We start from the raw sequence: 23,748 nt of genomic DNA on the forward strand, positions 1-23,748 counted from the left end.
GTCGAATTAACGGAAGTCGATTGTATTTTATATAGCTGCTAAACAATTCAATATTTAGTGAATGGGCGTTTTCCAAAGAATAGCGTAAGCAATTAAAATATTTTTTCGTGAACAAAAATAAGTAAAGCATTTTTCCGCTTTATCCGAGCTTTTTGATGCAGTTCATGGGATCACGCTATCCGCTTTTGATGCGGTGTGACAGAACGCTACTCGTAAAGTGATTGCTACATTTGTAAATATTTCAATCTTGGAGCGTTTACGAGTATGATCAGTGTTATTAACTATAGCAGGCCCGCAAGTGGTTTCAGGACGTTTTAAGAGCATCCTATATGATTGTATCGACAGTAGGTTCATTTTAATATTGATATTGATGCTAGATTCGAATGAAAAACCGAGTTCAATTCATTCTTGCTATACGGAAGTTGCGGAAGTGCTACAGAAATGCGAAGATTTCGCATAGTGCCCCAGGCGGCATTATTTGTTGTTTGCTAGCGAACGCAATGAACAATGCGTTATTGCAGCCAATTCATGCAGGCTAATTATTCGTTACTTCTTTCTAATAACGTACCCTAACAATTCTGTCACAGCTGAAATTTAATAAGTAGTTGTGCGGTGTTTTGCATCGGCACAATCAATGGGAATCACTTCTTCCTGCTTTACCTTCAGAATTCTTATTTACCTCAAAAATCGTTTCTTTGTCTATATAAACAAAAACAAAAACCACAGAAAAGCGAGGTTATTAGACAAGATGTGTTAAAATGTTGCACACGCATATTCTTATTTTCCCAACACCACGATTTGTTTCCGGCAGAGGAATTCTCCGCCCGAAGGAAATGTTTTCGAAGCTCAATACATACCTCCACTGCAAACGACCAGAAAGCCCCGTGAAGTCCAACAACATGATGAGGAATTCACTCAGCATCGTGTACCAAAACATTTTTATTAAACACAATTTTCAAAAGTGACTAGCATCGTCTACTATTTACAAGAGCTCGCAAGGCTGCACGTCTTGATGTAATGATTTTTTCCATCATCATCAGCGCCAAGGCGCTGTCCATAAGACGAGTGATCTTGCTTGTGAAGAGGTTACATACAATCAGGGCCTTAAAAAAAGCATTTGTCCTGAATAAAGAAATGATATCCGTGTGATGGCATAATGCCGTCCACGTCGAAGCCAATGACTAGCCGTTGAAGATCCGCGCATTCATAGCGCGACTTACGCGCACATAATTTGACGAACTGAGTATTAAAGGCCCGCAACAATGGCAAGGGGCACTGCAACAATGGGTGCTATTCTGGGCATTAACAAATTACACCATATGATCGAATTCGCCATCTTGTAATTGGCCCAAAGGGGCATGCCGCGGCGTCTTTGGTTGGCTGAAAATACCGCCATTACACAAGTTGACAATATGGCGGAATTTTACGATATCCAGAAACACATTGTGCCATCAATGTCCAGAATAGCACCCAATAAGTATTCGACTTCGCCGTGCCTCTCTCAAGCGGTGAGCTAAAAAAAAAGAAAAATAGAGCCAAAGCTGCTGCAGTAATGCCCTCTCGGTGAAACATAACGACAACAAAGAATGCACAGCGGCACCGAAGAAAAAGATTAGCGGTAGTGACCGGCGAAGCGAATGGCAAAATTGCGACACGCGGCGCTGCTGCGCAGAAATGGGCAGATAGTGAGGCTGCTGGGCTCTCCTCATGTTTGAAGTGTAGGGGAGATCGGCGGGTATCCATAGACGACAGCGTTCGAGTGATCGTGAATCTATATCCTATTCTTTTCATCGCGCGTTAGTATGCTGGTCAATAGCCAACCTTTCCAAGCCGCAACCGGCTGCTGAACTACCCTCGAGTGCCAGGAATTCGAACGGCCCGGTATTCTTGCTATCAGCGTGTCATCAGCTGCAGCACCGCGTAACGCAATTTTGCCGCTCCAATCGCCGATCACTTGCAATACTTCTCCGTTACCACTGTGCAATGCCTACTATTGTTTGTATAGAACATTTAGCTTCTCTCCTATCTGAAGACAATAAGACATTGTGCGTGAGGAGGACTGTGATATCGCAAAAGAGCAAATGACGAAACAATTGCCTGCGATTCGGTGTCAGGTACTCGATATGCAAATGAGAAAGAAATTGCTCTTCGGAGGAAGCTTTAGCTCGTGGTCAAGTGAAGGTTCCCCATACAAATACAAGTCAAATGCAGAAATGATCTCACTAGGCAATCGATAAACTAGTTTTAATAAAATGTGCTACAACTGAGAGAAAGATAATTTATATCGATCACTGGAAGCAGTTCTGATTGATGGCCTCAATTGTTTTACAGAAAACGCCGGAAGTGGGCAAAACTCTGGAAGAGAGAAACAACCCAACTTAAAGCAGATATCGCAATTCTCTAAGCTGTATATGTTAGAGTGTTTAATGCGGAGAAATATATTAGTTCAGTGCTTACATAAAGTTACATTCCTTACGTGAGATTTTCAAATGTTGTACTGCCTGATTAGCGATTTATTTCAAAGCAAGGTACACTAAATATATATTAATATACACTAATATTTGCTGATAATATAAACTGACGCAGTTCATAATGTCGACAAACATTCGAACTGCGGAGGTACAGAGCTATGAAGTCAATGCTTCATGTATTATTTCCTTACTTCTGTGAAGACTTCAAAAAGACAAACAAGAAATCTGTGGACAACAATCGGCAAAATTAAATTGATTTTATAGCAATAAGCTTCATTCAGATTTCGTCAGCGGTTGTCGGGTGAGAAAACTTTTCTGCAATTTACGTGTATTTGAAAATGGAGGGCCAGAGGCAAAGCAACGTTTTAAGAAGCAACACACAAAAACAACGGAACCAGAAGTGGTGGCAGCGACACGAAAGTGATGAACATTTTGAACACTGCATTCGTTGTCGGCGCTGTTTTAGAACTTCCACACAGGTGACCCACCGTTTGCCAGCACTCGCAGAACAGGGCCAGTATTTACACAGAAAGTTCTCACGCTAGGAATCTTCGTTAGAACTCATCGAGCATATGTTAGCCATTCGTTACGTCAGGCTTGTTATGAGTGAGGATGGCCAGCCAATGGCAAACAGCACTTATGAACGAAACGTTGCGTGAACTCGGATCCTGAACTACTGCGCATGGTTTTAGAAAAAGTAGCCCTTCCACTAAAATTAGCTCGTGTGGTCTGATAACCTAGCTGGAAAAATGATGCAGAAAGAAATTGGTGACGCTGCTATTGCAGCTACATCGGCAAAGCCGGAAAGTGTAGCCGAAACGCTCATGAAAATTTACAAACCGGCGCCTATATACATGGACCCACATATGAAATTACAACTCTTACCAGGTTTTAACCGACAGGAAGAAATGTTACTGTGCCGCCCGCGCATAGGAGTTTCTTTTACAAACGCCTACTCATTCCTAATTGCAATGGCGTACTGTCCCAATTGCAGCACATGTGGTGTTGAGGAAACCACCAAACATCTCCAATGTGACTGCCCCACATACGAAGATGAGAGTAGTTCCCTCCCGACAGCTTTGGGACACTTGGATGGCAGGCCTCATACGGTGGAGAAGATCTTGAGCCCGAGGCTTCGTGCGTCTGCTATGTGTAAGGCCACAAAGGCGCTGTTGCGTTTTTTGAAATGCACCAGCCTGTGTGACCGCCTGTGACTAATTCAGCGATGAACGCTTGTCCGTGTAACTCTGCAAAGTGGGAACTTTTCCTTCTCTTTCAATCACCTACCCCCTTCCCCAGTGCAGGGTAGCCTACCGGGTTCAGCCTGGTTAACCACTCTGCCGTTCCCTTATTAGTTTTCTCTCTCTTCTCTCAAGGAAGGACGTTGGGACTTCAAGATTCTTTTCGGGTGTAATCGTTAAGAAATAAGTAGCCTGAATGAACTAATTTGAAATGTATATATGTATACCATCGTGTGCAGCAAGAATCACAAAGAAGGCTTACTGTGCCACTATTGCTGTGAACTCGGGCATTGTACTCTGAATGATAATCCGTTTCAAGCGACGCGACTTGCGTATACGCAGCCCTTAGCCAAATATCACAGGTGAGTGACCTCATAGCAACAAAGTCGTAGTCAGTCTTGCAAACCCTCAAAAGTGAAGTAGGGTGCGAGCAGAGCGTTCGGCGCTCTATCACACTGACCCGCACATTCCGACAGCGAGGTTACTCGAAGTGCATGATGCATGACTGGCGCTAGTGGTTGACAAGCGTGTCGTCGAAAGCGTGTGCTTCGATACTTGTAGCGAGCGATGGTCCGAGACATACATGCCAATGAAAGCGTAAAAACGCGTGTAAGCGCGTCGAACTTACGAACACATTAACATTCTGCAAAATTGTGCGTAAACATCTCGCGTTATTTGCCGCAGCTCGGGCGGTTAGCGAAAATATGAAGCGAACTTAAGGCGCACACCCTCTTACGTAGATGACACAGCCACTGCTTCATCGACCCATACTGCTACTGTTGAGCTGTAATCAGCAACCGTGAAGGTTTTCCAGAGCGGTAGTGTCAGTCGTGAAGAAGAATGGAAAGTCACAGCCTGGATAGCGTTTCAGTATAAACGTTTTTCCGAAACACTTAACACCTCCCGCATCCGGCATCCAGCTGAGCACAGGTGCTGTTTTCCGTCACTGTTCGTCTTCAGACTCGTCCACCTGAGCCACCACGCTAAAGTCGGTCGTCTCGGTCGGCGGGGGTAATGTGTAGTTCTGCAGCTGTAACTCTAAAAGCTCGTCTTCGGCCGGCAGCGGCAAGAACGGCGGCCAGCTGCCCACTTGGGCGCTGAAGAACGAGCCGGGCACGTCGTGGCAGCCGTAGTCGTAATAGTCCAGCTCGAAGCCATCCTCGGTGCCGCTAGTACTGAGCTCGGAGAGAGACGGGGCCAGCGCGACGGCCGCACTGTCCCTGGCGCGCGAACCGCAGCTGGCAACGCGATCCACGAGACCGAGAGCCGCCGCCCGCCGGTGCTGGTTGTGGCCACTCGAGCCTCGCCCTGAGGCTTCCAGGGACTCGACCGAGTCCTCGGCGCCGTCGCCGCTCGCCGCGATGAGGTACTTGAGCGGCCTCGGCTTGAGAGGAAGCCGCGGCGTGCATGTTTGGCTCTGCGGCTGTGGAGACACTGTGGCCACTGGCACCCGCTTCTTGAGCTGTGCGAAAGGGAAAATGAAGGCGCGTGTAATGTTAGGAATTGGAAAGTTGGCATTCACCTGCAATCACCTGGTTTATACACAGGAGACGAATGTGCGTTCCTCGGAGAGGCTCTTGCAACCGTGGAACTGTGTTTGAACACTGAATCACAAGTCACTCTACGAAATAAATTCGCAAATTAATGATCCAGGAGATTTCTCCTTTGACCAAGTGGGAAGAACCAAAAAGTTGCTTGGTCGGCTAACTGAGTGAATCAGGCGGCTGTCTGCTCTTCCTCCTGGGCAAACGAGGAAGTTGCTTTGGATCAGTATATGTCTTGCCTGTGGAACCGCATGATGATTAGAACAGGCTTAATGCGTTTTAACTGTACTACGGCACCGAGCAGCAAGGCAGCTTTTGGCGATGTTGCTATTCATGATTGAAGCCGTTCCGCTTTCTGCCGTACGGTGGCACTGCAGTCACTGGATAGGCTCGTTACCATCGGTGCATGAACACGTCGACTAAACACAATGACCTTAATAGCAACCCACTAACTTCTTCAAAAAGACCTTAATACCTACAACCGCTTTTCTTTGCAAAACTTTCTGCTGTCTATGGAGCAAGCATGCTTAGCACTGGGATGTTTGAGCAAGATAGAAAGGTCTAAGGAGCCAACTTACCACCGGTGTAGAGGACACCGAAGCCGTGCACACGGAGCCGACCGACTTAAATAGGCACGCTTGCTCCATGTAATCCTCGGGGCTCTCGCCCGAATATTTGAGCGGGACGGTCTCCGCGACAGGCATAGCTTGGTTCTCGTCCGGCGCGTCGTCTTCCGCGGACATCTCCGAGATGGAGGTGAGAGAGCCCGCGGCCAGGAGACGCACCGTGGGCCGCGAGTCGAGGCCGCCGTCGGAGCACAGCGAGTCCGAGGCCAGGCTGCGCGCCTTGCGCCGCCGCGACAGGCAGCAGCGGCTCCGGTACGCGACCGCCAGCAGGGACACGGTCAGCACCACGGCGCAGCCCAGGAAGGCCAGCAGCGCGTGCACGGACGAATGGAACGGCGCCAGGCCGGAGTGGCGAGGGTACCGCGAAGTCATAGTGGCCAAGGTTGAGTCTGCGAGGGATCACGCATTCGAAATTAAATTGTCCCGAAATTGAATAGCGAGTTATTATGAGGGACACCGCATTGGGGAGGCTATGGAATAGTTTTGACCATCTGGCCCGGTTCTTTAACGTGCAACCAAAGCATGGTACACGAGCGGCCTTGCATTCCACCCCCCTCAGGGTGCGGCGGCTGCAGCCGAACCCGCAACCTTATGCTCACAATAGCGCGACACCTTAGCCACTGAACCACAGCGGCGGATAGTGATGACACGTATCATCGCATTTATTAGACATACGCGTTAACATCGCCGTCATCAGCCTATTTCACGTCCACTGCTGAACGACCGACATTTAAACACAAAGATTTACTGACACAAGTCACAGTAAGTGGCCGCGTACTGTCGAGTAACAAAAAATTATTAGGGTTCCTTATGCTACAACAAAGACGACTTGAAGGCGAAAGCCCGAGCGCCGCTAACTCAATGACACGACGACCACTTTGCAAATTCATTTTTGCAAGTCATCCTTAACTCACCAAACTCTGAACGTGACTCAGCATTCTTTTGCTGAGTCATCATTATGAAACCTCAATTAAGTCATTTTTACAAGTCATGTTTTTTGCAAGTCACCCTTCCTATGATTCACAAAACCTGAACTGTGGCTCAGCACTTTTTTTGCTGAGTCACTCTCACTTGTACCCTCAAATTTCGCATATATTTTTGCAAGGCACTCCCCCACTCCATAACCCCTTGATTCACTCTTCATTCACACATGATTAACTCTTGATTCACCCTATCACTGCTTGGTTCACCTTCATTCACTCTATCCATCTCGGTTTTACTTCCATCACACTGGTTTGTTCTGTTACTCCAAAGTTCCAATTTTCATCACTCTTGATTCACTTTCATTCACTCTTAATTCACTCTCATTTACTCTTCATTATCTTAGCTCGCTGTATCTCATCATTGCCTTTCGTTTGACTCCTGTCACCCAACTAAACCCCTTTAATTCGCCATCAATTCACTCTTAATTCACCTCATTCGCCTCTCTGTATACCCATTATCACTTCAGTTCACTTGCTTAATCCTTATTCCACCCTTAACCGCAGTTTTATGCGCATCATCACCTCTTATCCTAAGAGGACCATTTCGTGTCGACGACGCGGTTTTGAAACGGCCTTGAAACGGAGACCTCACCATGAGACATGTAAGGCTTTCTCCTTAATGTCACACTTCGGGAAAGTGAGACTGTCATTCGATAACCTACGGCGCTGCGACGCATACTTGAAGAAGACTAGACAAATCGACATAAGAACTATCATTCGCATGACAACTGAACGATCGGCAGCGCTTGAGTTACGTATAGTAAACGTTTGCAAGAAGGTGACTCATAGCATTGCAGAGAAGGAAAGTTACAGAAGAATAACATTGGGTTGGAGTGCATACGGCAGGCATTGCCAAATCCTGACTGGGAGCTTACCACTGTCGTTGAAAAGAAAAGTGTACAATGATTGCGTTCTACCGGTGCTAACTCATGGGACAGAAACTTGGAGGTTAACAAATAAGGTCGAAAGCAAGTTAAGGACCGTACAAAAAGCGACGGAACGAAAAATGTTAGGCCTAACGCGTAAGGGACGGGACGAGAGCGCTGTGGATCAGAGAGCAATCGGGGATAACAGATATTCTAGCTGACATTAAGAGAAAGAAATGGAGCTGGGCAGGCCATGGGATGCTTAGGATGAATAACCGGTGGACCATTAGAGTTACAGAATGGATACCCAGCGAAGGGAAGCGCAGTCGAAGACGGCAGAAAACTAGGTGGGGTGAGGAAGTTTGGAAATTTGCAGGCGCAAGTTGGAATCGGCTAGCGCAAGACAGGGGTAGTTGGAGGTCGCAAGCAGAGGCATTCATCCTGCAGTGGACATAAATATAATCTGATGATGATGATGACTCATAGCATTCCAGAACATTGTGCTTATATACAAAGGGAAATGCTATGCACTCTGGAGCGTTCAGCGGGTGTGCTCCATGGAGAGTGCAAAGTATTTCCCCGCTCACGCTGCAATGCATCATCGTAATTTCGTCCCACTTCACTACGCTGCCACTTTGCATTGTTCACAAAGTAAAAAAAAATTTATAAAAAATGTGGTTGATCCCTCTTATATAGGAATCGGTATAGAACACGAAAGTGAAACGCGTCTTCACAGAAGTAGTGTAATGTTTATTGCACATTGATATATAATGTCTATTGGTGTTTTGTGGCTAAAGCGCCCTTAGGCGTTGATGCACCCACGCTGACGCCTGGTGGCACGTCTCCTCCATCACGACTACCAAGGTCGATGACCATGAGCAACCGTCGTGCATATGGAAGCTGCACTACGCTGCACACGCTAGCACAACGCGAAAGACGAAGCACGTAACTGACACACTAATACAACGCGCAAGACAAAGCACGTAACTGAATCGTCACCGAGTCAAATCAGCGCGTACATTGCGTCGTAATTGCAGCCTCCGCGATCAACTTCAGAAACATTTTCAGAGCTAATTGCGGAGGCCACGCTCCGCTGTGCTGAGTACGGTGAACGCCACCTGGCGTTGGTAGTGCTTCTTGATGCCAGCGTCCCTTCGAATGCTGGCATCGAGGCGTCGTAGTGCTGAGACCACCGAAGCGTTCACTGTCGTTGCGCGTTAGTGTCATAATGCAGTACTTCTCTTTTCTGCTCGTAGGCGGCGGCACCGCCCCGAGCAAGAGCGCGGGTACACGGAGGAGTGTTAGATATATAAGGCGCGTCTGTGTAGCTACACGTCTGTGTAGCAAATGCGTTTGTGGCGCAATGGGTTAAACGCTCGGCGATCTATCGTCGCGGACCGAGAGGTCGTGGGTTCGATTTCCAGATTTTGCATGTTTGTGGAACTTTTTCTTCTGGTTTCTTTCTTTGTATTATGTTCGTGTACATTGTAAGCTGACGTATTTCCGTGACGGAAATACGTCAGTGAAGTCTTGGTGGACCCCGGCATAAAACACTTTCGTGTTAATAATAAAAAAATATGTACCGTATTCATAAATCCCCTCTCACGTAAGAGCATATGCCCAATGGCTGATTTCGGGCGCGGGCCACTTATGATAGTGAATGCCGTGTGAATGCCGTGACAGCGCGATTGGCCTCAGCGATGACCAATCGCAGACAGGATTTATGCAAGTTTTGTGAATATGGACCGAAGGGCCGAATTCATAAATGTTTCCTTTCGTAAGAGAGAGAGAGAGAGAAGGTAAAGGAAAGACAGGGAGGTTAACCAGAGATTATCTCCGCTTGTCTACCCTGCACCGGGGGAGGGTTAAGGGATGCGACAGGAGAGAGAGAGAAAAAAAGTAAGTAAAAGAAGGAAAGAAAAGAAAAGCACCACACACAAAACAGAACTGTTTCTGTGGGCACTGTCATGCAGTCTGCGAAGGCGTTCTCGTGTTGCATATATAGTGTCAACGTTCCATCCTACATCACACAGAGAAGAGTCACAATTTGTCACTGAAATTTTCTCACTGGTAAGCACCTGTTTCTGAGAGGCACACCAGCGCACGAAGTTGGTTGTTAATGCGGGCTGAGTTCATTAAAAATATAACAGCTGCAGGTCGTTTGGTCCGGAATCTCTCTATTGTCGACAACACGCAAATTGCTCATCCAGCGGGACGAGATTACTCACTCGTTTCCCAGAAGGCAATGCTGAAGCTGGCCACAGCCTGGTGCGACGTGTTTCTATCCGAGACCTCGGCGTGCACGTAGTCGATGCGGACTGGCCCCGACAGGGAGGTGGCCTCGAGAATCGGCTGGGTGCCGCCTTCAGAAGGGACGGCGGCCAGGAGGACGCCCAGCGGGGACGTGCCGTCGCGCACCGATATCTCGCCCGCGTCCAGTTCCACGTCGGTCAGCCTCACGGAGACCAGCCTGTGCCGCGAGAACGGCTTGAGCACCCACGACACGGAGCTATCCACGCACGGCGTCGAGCTGGAGAAGCGCACGGTGGCACGCCGGATCACCGTCAGCGTGCAGCCGCAGATGCAGTAGGTCGACGGCAGCGGCGTGGTCGAGGTTGCATTTTCTGCCGACGGCGTGGTATCTGACAAGGGAAGGCAGTATGCTGAGAGTCACGCAATAGATGGCAACGATTCATTTTGAAAACGGCATGTGCAGCACGAACAATGCTAGTGAATAGACTGGGATTAACTTTCTCTATTTAGAGGTGCCTTTCTGAAAAAGTCCTTGAAATGTTATGAGGAAGTTCGCAGAAACTGTATCATGATAACCTGCTTCATGGGAATCTTTAAAGCTGCAACCACACAGAAGGTGTACTTCTGGGGTGGAATTCACTAAGCGAACTTTCGAAAAAATTTACGTGCAATAGCATGACCTTACATACTCCTCATGACACTCTATTGGGTGGTAGCAGATAGAAGTCTGGTGTCTGTCCCTGACAACCGTCAAGTTTGCCACTGCATTGCTCCTTCTCGAATTTGTCAAGTTTGCTTCCTACTCACTCTCATAAGACGCCGTAAGTTAAGCGCGATGCCACATCGGTTGTACCCTTATATTAGTGTAACAACTTTTGGCTAGGAAATTGCGTACGAACGGCGCAGCTTAGTGAATTCCGTCCCTGATGCCCATACAGCGTATAACTTCGCTTGAACTAAACGAATTCATTTTATACAATGCGCCATAACCACGGCGGGAACAGCGGCTGAAATGCATTTCATGTGGTTACCGCTTAAATAAAATACGATAGATTATTACAGAATAGTTACCGCATTATGTGAAATGGCTGATGTGTTTGCAAAGGGCAACGGCCGCGCCATATGTGTACGTCGTGGATATACCTTGCGTGTGGTTGCTACATTAATTGAGTTTAAAGAGATGCGAGATACAAGCAGGTCTTACCTGGACAGGGGTCCAGCATGCAGGGCCTGGTGTCGTAGGCGCTGCCGTAGCAGGCACCATCGAGCCTGCCGCACAGCCTGTAGCGCATCTGGCTTCCACGACCGCAGGACCCCGAGCACGGACCCCACACGGTCCAGTTGCCCCAGGAGGACGCCGACAAGCCTGGGCAGGGAAATGGACTTGCGGTCTGCTCGGCGGTTACGTGGTGCAGTCACGATTGACGCTATAGGGACCGCAAGCGTTTCCACTGATTGTCGTTCAATGTATGTTCACGAAGCTAGAGATGACGTCGATTTTACAAGGAAAGAAAGAAGATGAAACGAAAACTAAATCTGCCGTCCCATTAACTGTCGAATCGCGTACAAAGGCACTATTTGAACAGCCAGTTTACCCTCTTCCGCTCCTTTTCCTTTCGTTTCTCAGTCCCTCGTACCACCGTTCGAATCCTCGAGGAATTTGTGCCGATATCCCAAGTTACATTCGTCATAACTTGATCCTCTCAGGAGAGACGTACACGCTCCGTTGTATGCGCCTAGTAAGCTCTTCAGTGCATCCTTCGGGTCGCTTGGACATGAACTTGACAATTTCATATCTACCGTGACATGCGAAGATGATATACCGGTGCACTTTAATAGAACGCGTTGCTGGGCTAGATGGTCCATACTTGCAGGTTTAACAAAAGCGTAAGCTGGCTTGGATATGCGCACGCATTCCTGGGCCACCAAGGAAGGCTCAAGGATATGCCAGACCTTACGTCACGTGCGCCGTTGACGTAATCTACGAAATTCTGCGTCCATTAGGAAGGGTCTATATCGCACAAACAGACCGTTGTATCAATGATCGAGCACGGGAACGCGAGCTTCCTATGAAGAATAAGGCCATATCGCATTTACCGGCGCATTGTCGGTCCTGTGCCTGTGAGCCTTTGCTTTCTAATGTGCGAATTCTGGGTAAGAGTGGAGATACGCTTGTGTGCCAGCCAAAAGAAAGGTTTCATACTTCTTTCTGGGGTTTGACGTGCCAAAACCAGTTCTGATTATGAGGCACGCCGTAGTGGAGGGCTCCGGATTAATTTTGACCGCCTGGGGTTCTTTAACGTGCACTACAACGCAAGCACACGGGCGTTTTTGCATTTCGCCTCCATCGAAATGTGGCCGCCGCGGCCGGGATTCGATCCCACGATCTCGTGCTCAGCAGCGCAACGCCTTAGCTGACTGAGCCACCCCGGCGGGTTGAAAGGTTTCATACTAAAAAGAACGAGAAGGTGTGTACCAGCAGCACTTCTGTATTGTTGCGCAGCAATGAAAAAACGTTTTTCAGAAAGAATAATGTGATTAGTTTTTTTTTTTCATTTTTATTTTGCAAGATTACAGCAACAATTGTGGTCTCTCATGCGCGGAGCAGTCCGCGCACCTTCCTTAATTCATTTCGATATATGTACGATGTGTGACTTAATTTTGACCGAACTGTTCTCGGACGCTTGGTTTGGCACAACAAGGGAGGATGACCGTGATTGCGTCTTACCGGACTCAAGCGACCAGGGCCGGCACTGTCTGAGCAGCTCGAAGACGGCGCCATTGCGAGCCACGCTGACGTAAGCGAAGCAGAACTGCGCGTACGCATCGGGGAAGAGGTGGCAGCCCAGGGTGAGCGCGTGCTTGCCCCGCGGCAGCCTCCGCTCGAACAGGTAGCGCCAGGGAGGAGACGCGTGCACCGGCAGCCGGGCGGGACCCGGAAGGCCGTACACACGCACCTTGTCGCGGTCCCTGCGCCACGACGGAAACGTCGCGGACAAGAAACGCCATTAGGAAAAACCACCTTGAGTGCATTTTGCTTGCACCGTTAAATATGCGTAAATACAAGAGAGAAGCACACAGGACAGGTGCTCACGACTGAAAATATGAATAAGAATAACAATGAATCAATACGAAAAGCCAACCTGCGAGCGCATAAGTCAAGACCACGACATTTGCAAAGAAATCAATCTCGAACTAAAAGAAAAAAAAAATCACCAGCCCTTCCCTTGTCGACAAAATGGGGGTAAGCGAAGCTTGTCGTGTGTGTACTTTTCCTTCCCTTTCGAACTACTTGTCCTTCCCTTTCCTTCTACTTTTCCTTCGCTTTCGTGCAACTTTTCCTTCCGTTGCGTTGTGCGATTCTCTGCTCGTCGCTGTTGTCGCTTGCGTTCGATGTCTCGAGTTTGCTCGGCGGCGTGGTTATCAGCATTCGCCCGTCATTGCTGCTTGCGATTCTTCGAAATTAAATTGCTTCAAAATTAAATCTGTCCGTTACGTAAAACAATGAATGGCTCATACCCTCGTAAACGCGGCCTCCCAATTAAGACGACAGAAGAGAAGTGAAATTCTACGCTGTAACGATGAGCGGCAACGCAGCCAGCTGTGGAAGCAGACGACGACGCTCGAGCCAATGCTCATGATGATGCTGCGTACACCGACCCCGACACAAGTGAGCCTATAAAGCTTCGCTTAAAAAAGAAAAAGAAAAAAAAAAAGGGGGGGGGGGGGAGACTAGAGACTGACTGACCACATTTTATTGATGTGGTGGTGGTGTTTCCTAATACGATTCCTGGTGTGGAAGGGTGTTTCGACCACAGCGGAAGATTTACTGGTGTGCTGGCTTGCTTATCTCACATTATATTTGGCGCGGCCAACTAATGTCCAGGCGACACGACGCGCCCAGTTTTCTACAGTCATCTCTCTTCCACGACGCGTCTCGTCCCTTCTTGCGTCTATTTTTTTTTATTTCTTTCTTTTTAGCGCTGAATGTACGCGGCGCCATTCGGACCAATCTAATCTAGTAACGTTGATTCGAAGTGGGCAACAACAGCAAAAGATTACTTGCGCGGGAGAGCGAGCGCTGCCGATCGGTTGCACGAGATCGGATAGCTGACTATGCATGCCGACATTGCGAAACCTGGCAGCAATCGCTTGTAACGCGAGTCATTGAATGAGTGCCCCAGCTCGTTATCTGCAGCTGAAAAAATTTGTCGGCCCTTACACTCCGTGAAGCTGAAACGTGTGGCCCCGGTGTTTATCACTGGGTTAATCCCGAGGGTTCATTAAAGTATTTCTCAATTATGAGATTACACACACGTTAGGCTGCGACGGAGCGAACGACGTCATTTACAGTATGCCCGCAGTCTGCTGTTGTCGCTTGCGTTCGATGTCTCGAGTTTGCTCGGCGGCGTGGTTACCAGCATTCGCCCGCCATTTCCGCTTGCGGCTATTCGAAATTAAATTGCTTCAAAATTAAATCTGTCCGTTACGTAAGACAATGAATGGCTCATACCCCCTTAAGCAATGGCTCATACCCCCGTAAATACGGCCTCCCCATTAAAACGACAGAAGAGAAATTCTACGCTGGAATGATGAGCGGCAATGCAGCCAGTTGTGGAAGAAGACAACGACGAACGCGGGAGCAGTGGCACGAGCGCGTGCCGAGCCCGAGGGGAGCCGACGAGCCAGCCGCGGAAGAAGACGACGCTCGAGCCAATGCTGATAGTTTTCTGTACACAGGCGATTTCGCCTACCCATATAAAGCTCTCTACCGAGCAGTATATATAATAGAGCTCTACCGAGCTCTACCATATAAAGCTCTCTACCGAGCAGTATAATAGCGTGCACTGTCGGCGCAGATCATTCCGATGTTCGGCGACGAGTATGGCGAGGACGAAGAAGCAACCGTCTCCGGAAGAAGAAGCGGCGCGGCAGGAAAGACGACGGGAAGCTGCTCGAGCTTGGGCCCAACGAAGACGTGCCGACTCAAGAGTTCCGAGCAAGGGAAACTGAGGCTAAGCGACGGCGATGATCCGAAGACCCAGAGTTTCGAGTGAGGGAGGCGGCGTCGCGGCAACGGTACGAAGAGACTCATCGGGAAGTAAAAGCCAAGTTGAAGCCACCAGCTCCGCTTTTTCATCGGTGTAGCTGCGCTAATTTTTTTAGTTACTTGGGGCACCGCAACAATGGCAGTAACGGAACAAGGAATATGCTCGTCACCGGATGCACGTACAGTTCGTTGACGGGAGAAACTGTTATACTACTACGCCGCGCATTGTATTAAAGGGTTGCAAACACCATGAGACTGGTCAAATAACTCGAGACAGTAAAGTCGTATATAGGCGGCCTAACAGCGAGTCATTCTTAGTGAATGACTGGAAACTATTGAGTGCGCTCACTCAGGAACTGGTGCGTCTGCAAAGCAACCGCAGCTCTCCTATACAGCAGAACCGTTCGGAAAAGTCCTCACTTAATCGTTATTCCTCCTTCTAGACACCAATAAGTGTTGTTATCTCTTATATTCGAAAGAAACAAATATCTAGCAATTTCGTAAAGTGAATTCACCAATCGAATACGAATCCAATATCAAGACTATTCGTATCGCATTTGAAATTTCGAATATTCGTCACAATCTTATAGTTACCAAAATCCACGTCAGTTAGTTATAATACAGTGTCCTTTCCTATGTGCTTCTCTCTTTTGTGCTGAAGTCCCTTTCGTGCTGAAAGCAAAATGAGTCTTACAACCAACTCGTTCATCTGTACATCCAGCTACATAACATTGGGTACGTAGACATCAGAAATATACAGCAACACACTAATGCTGACGCATTAGTCCAGTTTTTTTTTTCAGGAATCAGGAATATTTAATACTTACCGAATCTTATTATAACGCCTGTCATCTCCGTGAAACGCTGCATTTATGGATTAACTACACACTTCACCTATGGTGTCGTATATCATTATATCGGTGTTCCCACAGGGCTTATTTCTATGTTCACGAGCGTTGCATTTGGAGTGTGGCACTGACGGACCTCATTTGCAACTGCCCGGGAATTTTTTTTTTTTTGAACTTTACAAATGTACTTTTCCCCCCTCATCTTTGCTTGTAACATTTCCATCGTTCTGTGCACGTCTATCGAGTCAAATAAGAAGAGTAGCTGGCGCCCCCTACAGGCGCTAACATGTCCTTAAACACAGCGAATAATAACACTAAGAAACAAAGAAGCTGGGCACATTTATACACATTGCAATACTTCAAAAGCACAAGAAGCACAGGGACACGTGAATGTAGCACAAAATAAGAAATACTTTATTTTGGAAAATTACCCCGCATGGCCATTTCTAAGGACGAGCTCAGCTCGTCAGCAGTACTTCGCATTTTCTGGCAATGCCATGATGAGCCTAGTCTCCTCTCAGTGCTTAGTCATGATTTTGGTATAGATGGCAGCACGCAATCCATGGGACAGCGCAAGCAGAAGCGAATTTATTCTTTCTAGGGAGGTAAAACATGCTGGCAACTGGTGTCTTTAAAATTAATTTAGCCAATCTTCGTTAGTATTTAGAATAACAGCGTAGCACGGAAGGGGTTAAGGGTAACGTACAAAATAAAGAAGTCATTAGCTTTCGCTTCATTCGTACGATAGTGCGTTTTTCGTGTCTGTTAGTATAAGTGAGCGCATATGAAAGCAACCAACTAGCCCCTTCCAGCCCTTTGTTGAACCTGAGGACGAATACGCAATCTTTTCAAATACTTAAAGGTCTAAAATGATGAGTTTTGCGTTCTTATTTGAACTCAACAAATTTCGTACAAAGCCACTAAACGCTTACGTTATGGAAGTGGTGTTTTTCATGTATTTGAGTAGGGAAGTTTGCGTTGCAGCCGAGTTAAACTTCCCTCTTTTATTGACATCGTCTCTGTTTTCCGGTCTCGGAGACCACCTACACCGGTCGGTCTTTCGTGTACACATGAGTTTCAACGAAACATTGTTGCCAGAGAACACTGAAAAAAAAGAGAGAGAGAGAGAGAGAAAAGACGTACTTGCTACAGGTAGTCGGGTACCGGTAGAGGACATTGATGCCGTCGTGGCAGCTAGAGATGGCCGCTTGCGCGACGTTGAGCATGTAGCGAGAGCTCCACACAACCCGCACGGGCACGCTCTCAGACACCAGCGGCAGCTTCGGGTCGTCGGCGCATGATAACCGCACCTGCAGCCGCCAGCGCATCTCGTTAGATCTTATCTCAACGAGGAATGTCACGAAATCAATATTAGGGGGATGAGGGGGGGGGGGGGGGGGGTTCGGCGGCGGTCGTTCAGCTGAATCCGCGAAAATGCACACAGGAACGTGCAGTTAACTGATCAACCTGACGACTATGAGCGATGAGTTGCGGACAGTGCCTTTCACAAGTCGCTCTTGTAGTGTCTGCATTAAAGTGGTCATTATATTAAATTGAATTCCCCCATTATGCCGCGTGGCAACACAGGCGTATAAAAAGACTGTGGCTAACTCAAGTGTAGTTGACATCTACGTAATGCTGAGCACTGCACTAATAATTGCAGCATGAGACGCCGCCGTGCGTCGAGCTGGTGGGAACCTAGCTGCCACAGACGTGCTTTGCCGTTTTGCAATGGCCTATTGCGCTTTAAGGTGTTGTGGGGAAACTGGACTAGCTAAACCAGCGCGACGCTCGTTTGTGACCCCATCGCGGCCATCACCTGGCAGGACGGGTGACCCCGGCGGCGGTATCGTTAATAAGTGCACTCTGTTTGGCTTGTGCTTACACTCAACGCACTTGGCTGGCACTCCTCCGTCGTGACAATCGCGGCCGCCAACCGAAGCCTCAGCTAGCGACGCTCATTCTCGTCTTTTGCTCCAGGTAATACGATAGCGGCCAAAAGGGCGCGTCAAAAGAGGACACGCTCGCAGAACATGCCGCAAGTGCGCGGCGAGCTCACTCTCAACGCGCTTGGCTGCTAAAGCCCCTCCATAGCACTACCGCCGCAAGAAAGCGTGAGCTGATGGAGGGGCTTTAGTATGGTGGCTAGATAGTTTTAGGCTGATCGTCTGTCGTCCCTCTCGATCGCAGCCATAGCGGCCGCCAACCGAAGCTTCAGCTACCTCCTATCCTTGACTGCAGATGGCGATAGTTGTCTGATCGGTGAGCCATGAAAACGGCGAGATACCGAGAGATATCACAAAAACTGGCCTGAATCGGAAAAAAGTGCTTCGCATTAAAAGTTCGTCCGCTGTTCACACATGCGTTATCGCAGATTCTAGGGCAGTCGGTGGTGCTCGTGTAGATTATTAGTAGCGTTAGTAGTGTTATTATTCGCGTTGCGCGTGTAATGTGAACAGAAAGGGCTGTCTCGCTGGTCGAATTGGTGACGTTTACGAAGTTTTCGATACAGGAAGCGCATCCTGCGCAATTGCAAATAAATAAATAAATGAAGTTATGATAGCGAAATTGAGCCAAAGCGATCCCAAGCAAAAAAGAAAAATGAAGCACACGTGGTAGCTGTTGAATATGTCTGGAAGTCAATATGGGGCAAGCGGGCAGGATATCAGAGAAAGTACATTTGCGTCAGTGGAGCGAGGCACGTCGTGTTGGATTGAAGGGGCCCTGAAACACTTCTCTTAACTTATCATGGAATGTCCTCACTATTAAACGACGTCGTCTCACGCATCTCATGCCGCAAAAATGTTTCGAGTCATTCAACTATAAGTGAAGTTATCGCACCGATAACCAGCTTTCTCTCTCTTTTCGTCTCCGCTATCGCGCTGGAAGATACATAGCGGAGAAGCCAAGGGGACAAAGCCCCGGCCAAAAGTATTAGCCAAAAGTTGAGTGTCGCGGCACCTCGTGGCAGCCGCGGTAGACTACGTTGCGAAGCACGCCGCTGCCATCTCGGAAGCCACGCGCAGCTGACGCAGCTACGCGCAGTGCAAAGAAGAATTGATTGTTCTGTCGTTTTGAGATAGCACACACATATATTGTTTTCATTTATAGAACTCATAATTATCAATTATGTATTACTGAGAATACTCTAATGATCACAAAAAAATAACAAAATCAACCAATAGCTTTGGTGGACCATGCAGCTGCTATGACGCTGCATGACCGCACTGCGGAAGCGAAAGCAAGCGCTTTTTGCTGTTTCTGAGAAGAGACTGTAAATTCTCGGCTACATGCAGTGCAGTATTATTTGGCTCACATGTTCATAGCAGCATCTACGACAGACTGGCAACGTTTTCTTGCCATGTTGAAAAAGTGTTTCAGGGCTCCTCTAACTTCCATGCTTGTATATACGCTTTGATGCATACTATATTTCACCACGTTTTGCAGTTGGCACTCAACAAGAGAGATTGGATCCATCATATCAGGCAACGAAATGGCACGTGGCATCCTTTCTTGTTTTCTTAAGTGTCAGTGATCTGTTGAACGTTTAGAGACGTGCTTCAGTGACGTTGCAAGAAACGCTCAGGCACCACCACGGGGGTGACACACCGGACACGTGCCCTCATCCCCCCCCCCCCCCCCCCCCCCAAAAAAAAAAAAAAAAAGGGAAGAAAATGTTTGTGTTAGCATGCGGTCTGCCGAGCCCCCTCAATCCACCCACCACCCCTTTCCCGTGTCCGGTGAAACAGTGCCCCTCCCGCGAAAAAAGTTTCCGGTTACGCCGCTTACCACACCAGAAAGCATCTTATAGTCTCCCTCACCTGGTAGTAGCCAGCCCTGTCGAAGGCCTCGCAGTCAAGCGTGACGTCATGGCTTCGCAGCTCGGCCCAGCTCGCCAGAGGCTTCTGGTCGACCAGGGACTCCTGGAACCAGGACTGGGGCTCGCGGTGCGCGCCCCGGTACACCAGCGACACCACGAAGCCGTAGTCGTCCTGGTGCAGCGGAGCGCAGCGCAGAGCCGGCAGCTCGAACGTCACCACCACGTCCGAGCCGTACGTCTCCAGTATGAGGGGCACGTGCGTCACCACTTCCGGCCAGCGAACCAGGGTGTCGCGCGTCGAGCGTGCCAGCACGGTCTCCTGCGACGAGGTCGCAAGGGAGCACCACTCACGTAACTGTCCTCAGGCAGCTACGTAGTAAGGTTAGCCGGTGGCATCAGAATAAAGCTTACAGAGTGGACGTTTATATCAGTTCCTATATATCAGCTGCAAGTGCACATACTAGTCAGACATATAGCCCTCACCGATACATAGACCTAAAATATACACAATGACTAGCGATAGATGAATCATCTGTGACTGACGCAGTATAGCCAAAGTTGCCTTTGCGCCATTAAACCCGATTTAACTAAATACGGAACAATCGTGGTGAAGTAGATACAGATTGATTAATAAAGAGAGGGCAAAACGCGGAATTCAAAGAGCGATAAGGTTGAGCGCGCTGTTTCTGCAAATGTAGTTGGGCCACAACCTTACGCGACAAGTTTCGACGAAATTTGAAGAAAGCCAACAGCAAAACCATGCTCGCCACATCGCGGTGTTAAATTCGTGGCGAATGCAAAGAATCCCGAATTCCTCGTGCCAGGTTCTTTTGTGCAAAGCTGTTCCGGACACTATATAAGCCAGGAGGACACCAGAATACTAAAATGCCGTGCGGTGTAAGACGTGCAGTTGTGCTTACTACATATCTCCTCTCAAATATGTAGCCACAATGAAACGTACGAACCATGTAGCATGTCTTAGCAAAATCTACGTATATGCAGCAATACTGTTAATCGCGTGAATTCTTTCTCTGGAGCTGCTTTTTGATTTCCCAGCTGCAATTTTTTATCTCTCTCTACCTCTCTTATTATACACTGTTTTTAATAACCAATGTTCATAACAGTAAGGAAACGTTCGATCCACTTGGCCTCTCGTAGCGATCCTTCATTTGCCCCTGGTCATTGCCTCAACGCGATTGAAGCCTCAGCCTACTCAGCCTCTTCAGCGTCGCACAGCCAGGGAGTCAACCTCTCATTTTCTCACCGTACGTTCTCTCGCTCGCCCTCCTAACTCTAAACACGGCTGAGACTCTTCCTCCCGGAGGGGGCTGCTCCTTTTGTCTGACGCCAGAATGAAACGGCGCCACGAGGCGGTGCAGCCAACGAGGGTCGTCAGCCGCAGCCGCGCGCGCAGAAGCCACGGCCAGAGTTTCGCGAGGCGGGTTCCTCTCTCTCTGATGAATGACCACCGCACGCGGGTGTGTGTATTCCATGGTTCGGGGTCCTCTTTACGAGTCCCCGCTGGATTGGTCGGCGGTGGCCCGCACCTCTTATCAACGTCAGCGCCAAGAGCGGTGTCCGCTGCTTCCCAGAAGCACGGCATACACGAGTGCAGAGTATATACCTTTACCGCAGCAGCGCGCACGATCGATGAGCAGAGGGCAGCGGTGTTGCGTATTACGCCTGCTTTCACGTGGGGTTCCAGTTTCGGTTATTGCTCTTCCTTCCGGACGTGCCTGCGCGCAGGTATCACCGCGGTCCCGCGCTCATCGCGAGCGAACTCTATATATTTTCTTTCTTCTTTTTTTTTTTTGTCGCATTTACGCGCGTGCCTCTTCTGTGTTCTCATATACACGAGCTCTTATACGAGCTGACCTGTAGTGAATTGGCTGTCCGCACAGATTAGTCCCGGACTGCGCTGGCCCTGGGACGGCTCGGCTCGCATTGAAGACATCTCAATTAGTGCCCATCGTAGCGAGATGTAAGCATGATTCGCCCTATATGTCACGCAACTTATTGGACGCTACAGAATATTGATTTTCGGATTATCTTACATCCGACATGCGGCGACGCGGTTCGATCTCTTAAAATCATAGGCACCGGTACAAGGTAACTTTTTGAAAAAGAAAAATAATAATGAGAGGTATACAAAAATGCTAGATAAAGAACATGTATAGTATACCTGATTAAATCAAGCAGGCTAGGTGACTATTTGTCGCCGCCCCGTTTCAAAGGGGATGCCAATAAATCATCATCATCATCATCATCATCATCATCAGGAGTGGTTGGGTGGTGGGGGTGGTAGAGTCAGAGAGAAGTGTTAATGCGAAATCCAGCAGGTATTGAATCAGCAGGTATCAGTTGGCAATTTGTAAACGGGACAAACGCTATAGTGTGTATGCACTTGACGTCATCCGCGAGGAGCGCTACCGTCGTCCGCGGTTGCCACGATCATGGCGGTCGCCGTCCTTAGGCGGCCTATAGGCCTAGTCGCTGGCAGCAGCGCAACGGACGATTCAACGGAAGGTTGTACTTCAGTATTTACAGTCAATTGGTGTGTTCGGTGACTACAATGCACTTAAGTGCATACGCACGCGGTTTAGATAAACCTGAGCGGTTGCGCTACGAAGAAAAAGTGCGCTTGTGCGGCGGCGTCGACCCACTTGAGCTGAAAGACGCTGAACTTCAGCGCGTTGTCGGGCTGCTGCCTCGCGTGGATTTCACCGACATCAAAGACTATCTTGTGCACGGAACAAGTTTTGTGTCGCGCGAGCAACTAAAATTATGCAAATTTATGGAAGGCCATAATTATTTGACGAGCGGCTGGGTGCAGCAGCCGTTCGTCAAATTGTTGTTGTCGTTGTTGTTGTTGTCGGAAAGGTGAGCAAGCGTCCGTCGTTTATTTTTGTTCGCGTTTTTTTTTCTTTTTTTGAAATGGCCGTGTGTATTGTGTGTGCATCCCATAACCACGGTATACATATAATGGGATGTCGCGGTCGGAGAGAGATTAGATGCAGCAGTTGCCAGCGGTTGTTTTCAAATGGTATTTTAGACCTCCGCAACCACTGCGTGCCGTGCATGTATATTTTAGTGCTGGTTAGAGACGCGCAGCTTTCGAAAGAAGCAAGTATATTTGTAACTTCTTTACTTTTTAATGACCGTCAGCATTTAAGTAGTCCCGTAAATGACATTCATTGACGTCGTGCAAATTAGCGTTAACATTGTTTTATTTTTGAAAGTAGTAAGTGCTCCAACTCGATCTGCAGCCAACACAATTTTCAAATTGAATTCAAATGTTTAGATCTCGACGCTTAAGCTGTCTGCTTGTACTCGCAGCTTCGTCATTCACAGTGATTCAATTAAAAGCTGCTCGCACCGTGGCTTCTCATAAAAGAAGACGGCGAGACCGCGCAGTTCACCATTATGCCGCTGCTGCATTGGCGTACAATCGCGGCACGTATAGTCTCTCCGTGCGCGCAGATACACTAATTCAAGTACTTTCTACGTAGTAACACGCACTCACGGCTCCGTGCACAAAACACTGCTGTGTGCGAACTCCCCACGACGGCTTGGACGATAGCGATCTCCAATACTTCCGCGACGCACGGACGAACCGACCACCGTAAACATGGCGCGGCTGCCCGGCGATGCTGTCGCCGCCTCGCGGATCAAGGTTCAGTTGCATACCCCCTATAGTGTAATTATAATATCTCGTTAAGCTCGTTGGTAAAAATGCGTGATTAAACAGTGCATGCAGTAAGGCACGACAGGCGCGGTGCTACTTGTGTGTTTCTTCTCTTCCTGCGTCGTGTCTTTTCGCACTTACGCAATCAAGAGAGAGAGAGAGAGAGAAATGAAAGAAAGGGAAGACAACGAGGTCAACCAGACAAAAACCCCGGTTTGCTACCTTACACTGGGGCCCTAGGTGGGAGAGGGGCACGTAGAAAGATCAGAAGAAAATAGCGGCAGAGAGAGAAACAGGGAACGTTCATACAACCACTGCTGTTAACAATACATGCATGATAACAGTTAAAACAATTGCCAGT

At 48.4% G+C, this 23,748-nt stretch overlaps 1 protein-coding gene across 1 annotated transcript in view; it reads right to left on the bottom strand.

Annotated features, from left to right (window-relative positions):
* Positions 1 to 921: 921 nt before the first annotated feature.
* The window catches only part of LOC119449460 (uncharacterized), a 65,854-nt gene continuing 43,027 nt past the window's right edge, over positions 922 to 23,748 (bottom strand). The window contains exons 4-10 of the mRNA XM_037712637.2: positions 19,704 to 20,021; positions 17,026 to 17,192; positions 12,713 to 12,954; positions 11,189 to 11,350; positions 9,960 to 10,373; positions 5,835 to 6,271; positions 922 to 5,174 (exon numbers count right to left, since the gene is read on the bottom strand). Coding sequence (XP_037568565.1) covers positions 4,656 to 5,174; positions 5,835 to 6,271; positions 9,960 to 10,373; positions 11,189 to 11,350; positions 12,713 to 12,954; positions 17,026 to 17,192; positions 19,704 to 20,021 — 2,259 coding nt within the window. The 3' untranslated portion in view covers positions 922 to 4,655. The remainder of the gene's footprint in view (positions 5,175 to 5,834; positions 6,272 to 9,959; positions 10,374 to 11,188; positions 11,351 to 12,712; positions 12,955 to 17,025; positions 17,193 to 19,703; positions 20,022 to 23,748) is intronic.

This window comes from Dermacentor silvarum, chromosome 4 (genome assembly GCF_013339745.2).
Source record: "Dermacentor silvarum isolate Dsil-2018 chromosome 4, BIME_Dsil_1.4, whole genome shotgun sequence".
Lineage (NCBI taxonomy): Eukaryota > Metazoa > Arthropoda > Arachnida > Ixodida > Ixodidae > Dermacentor > Dermacentor silvarum.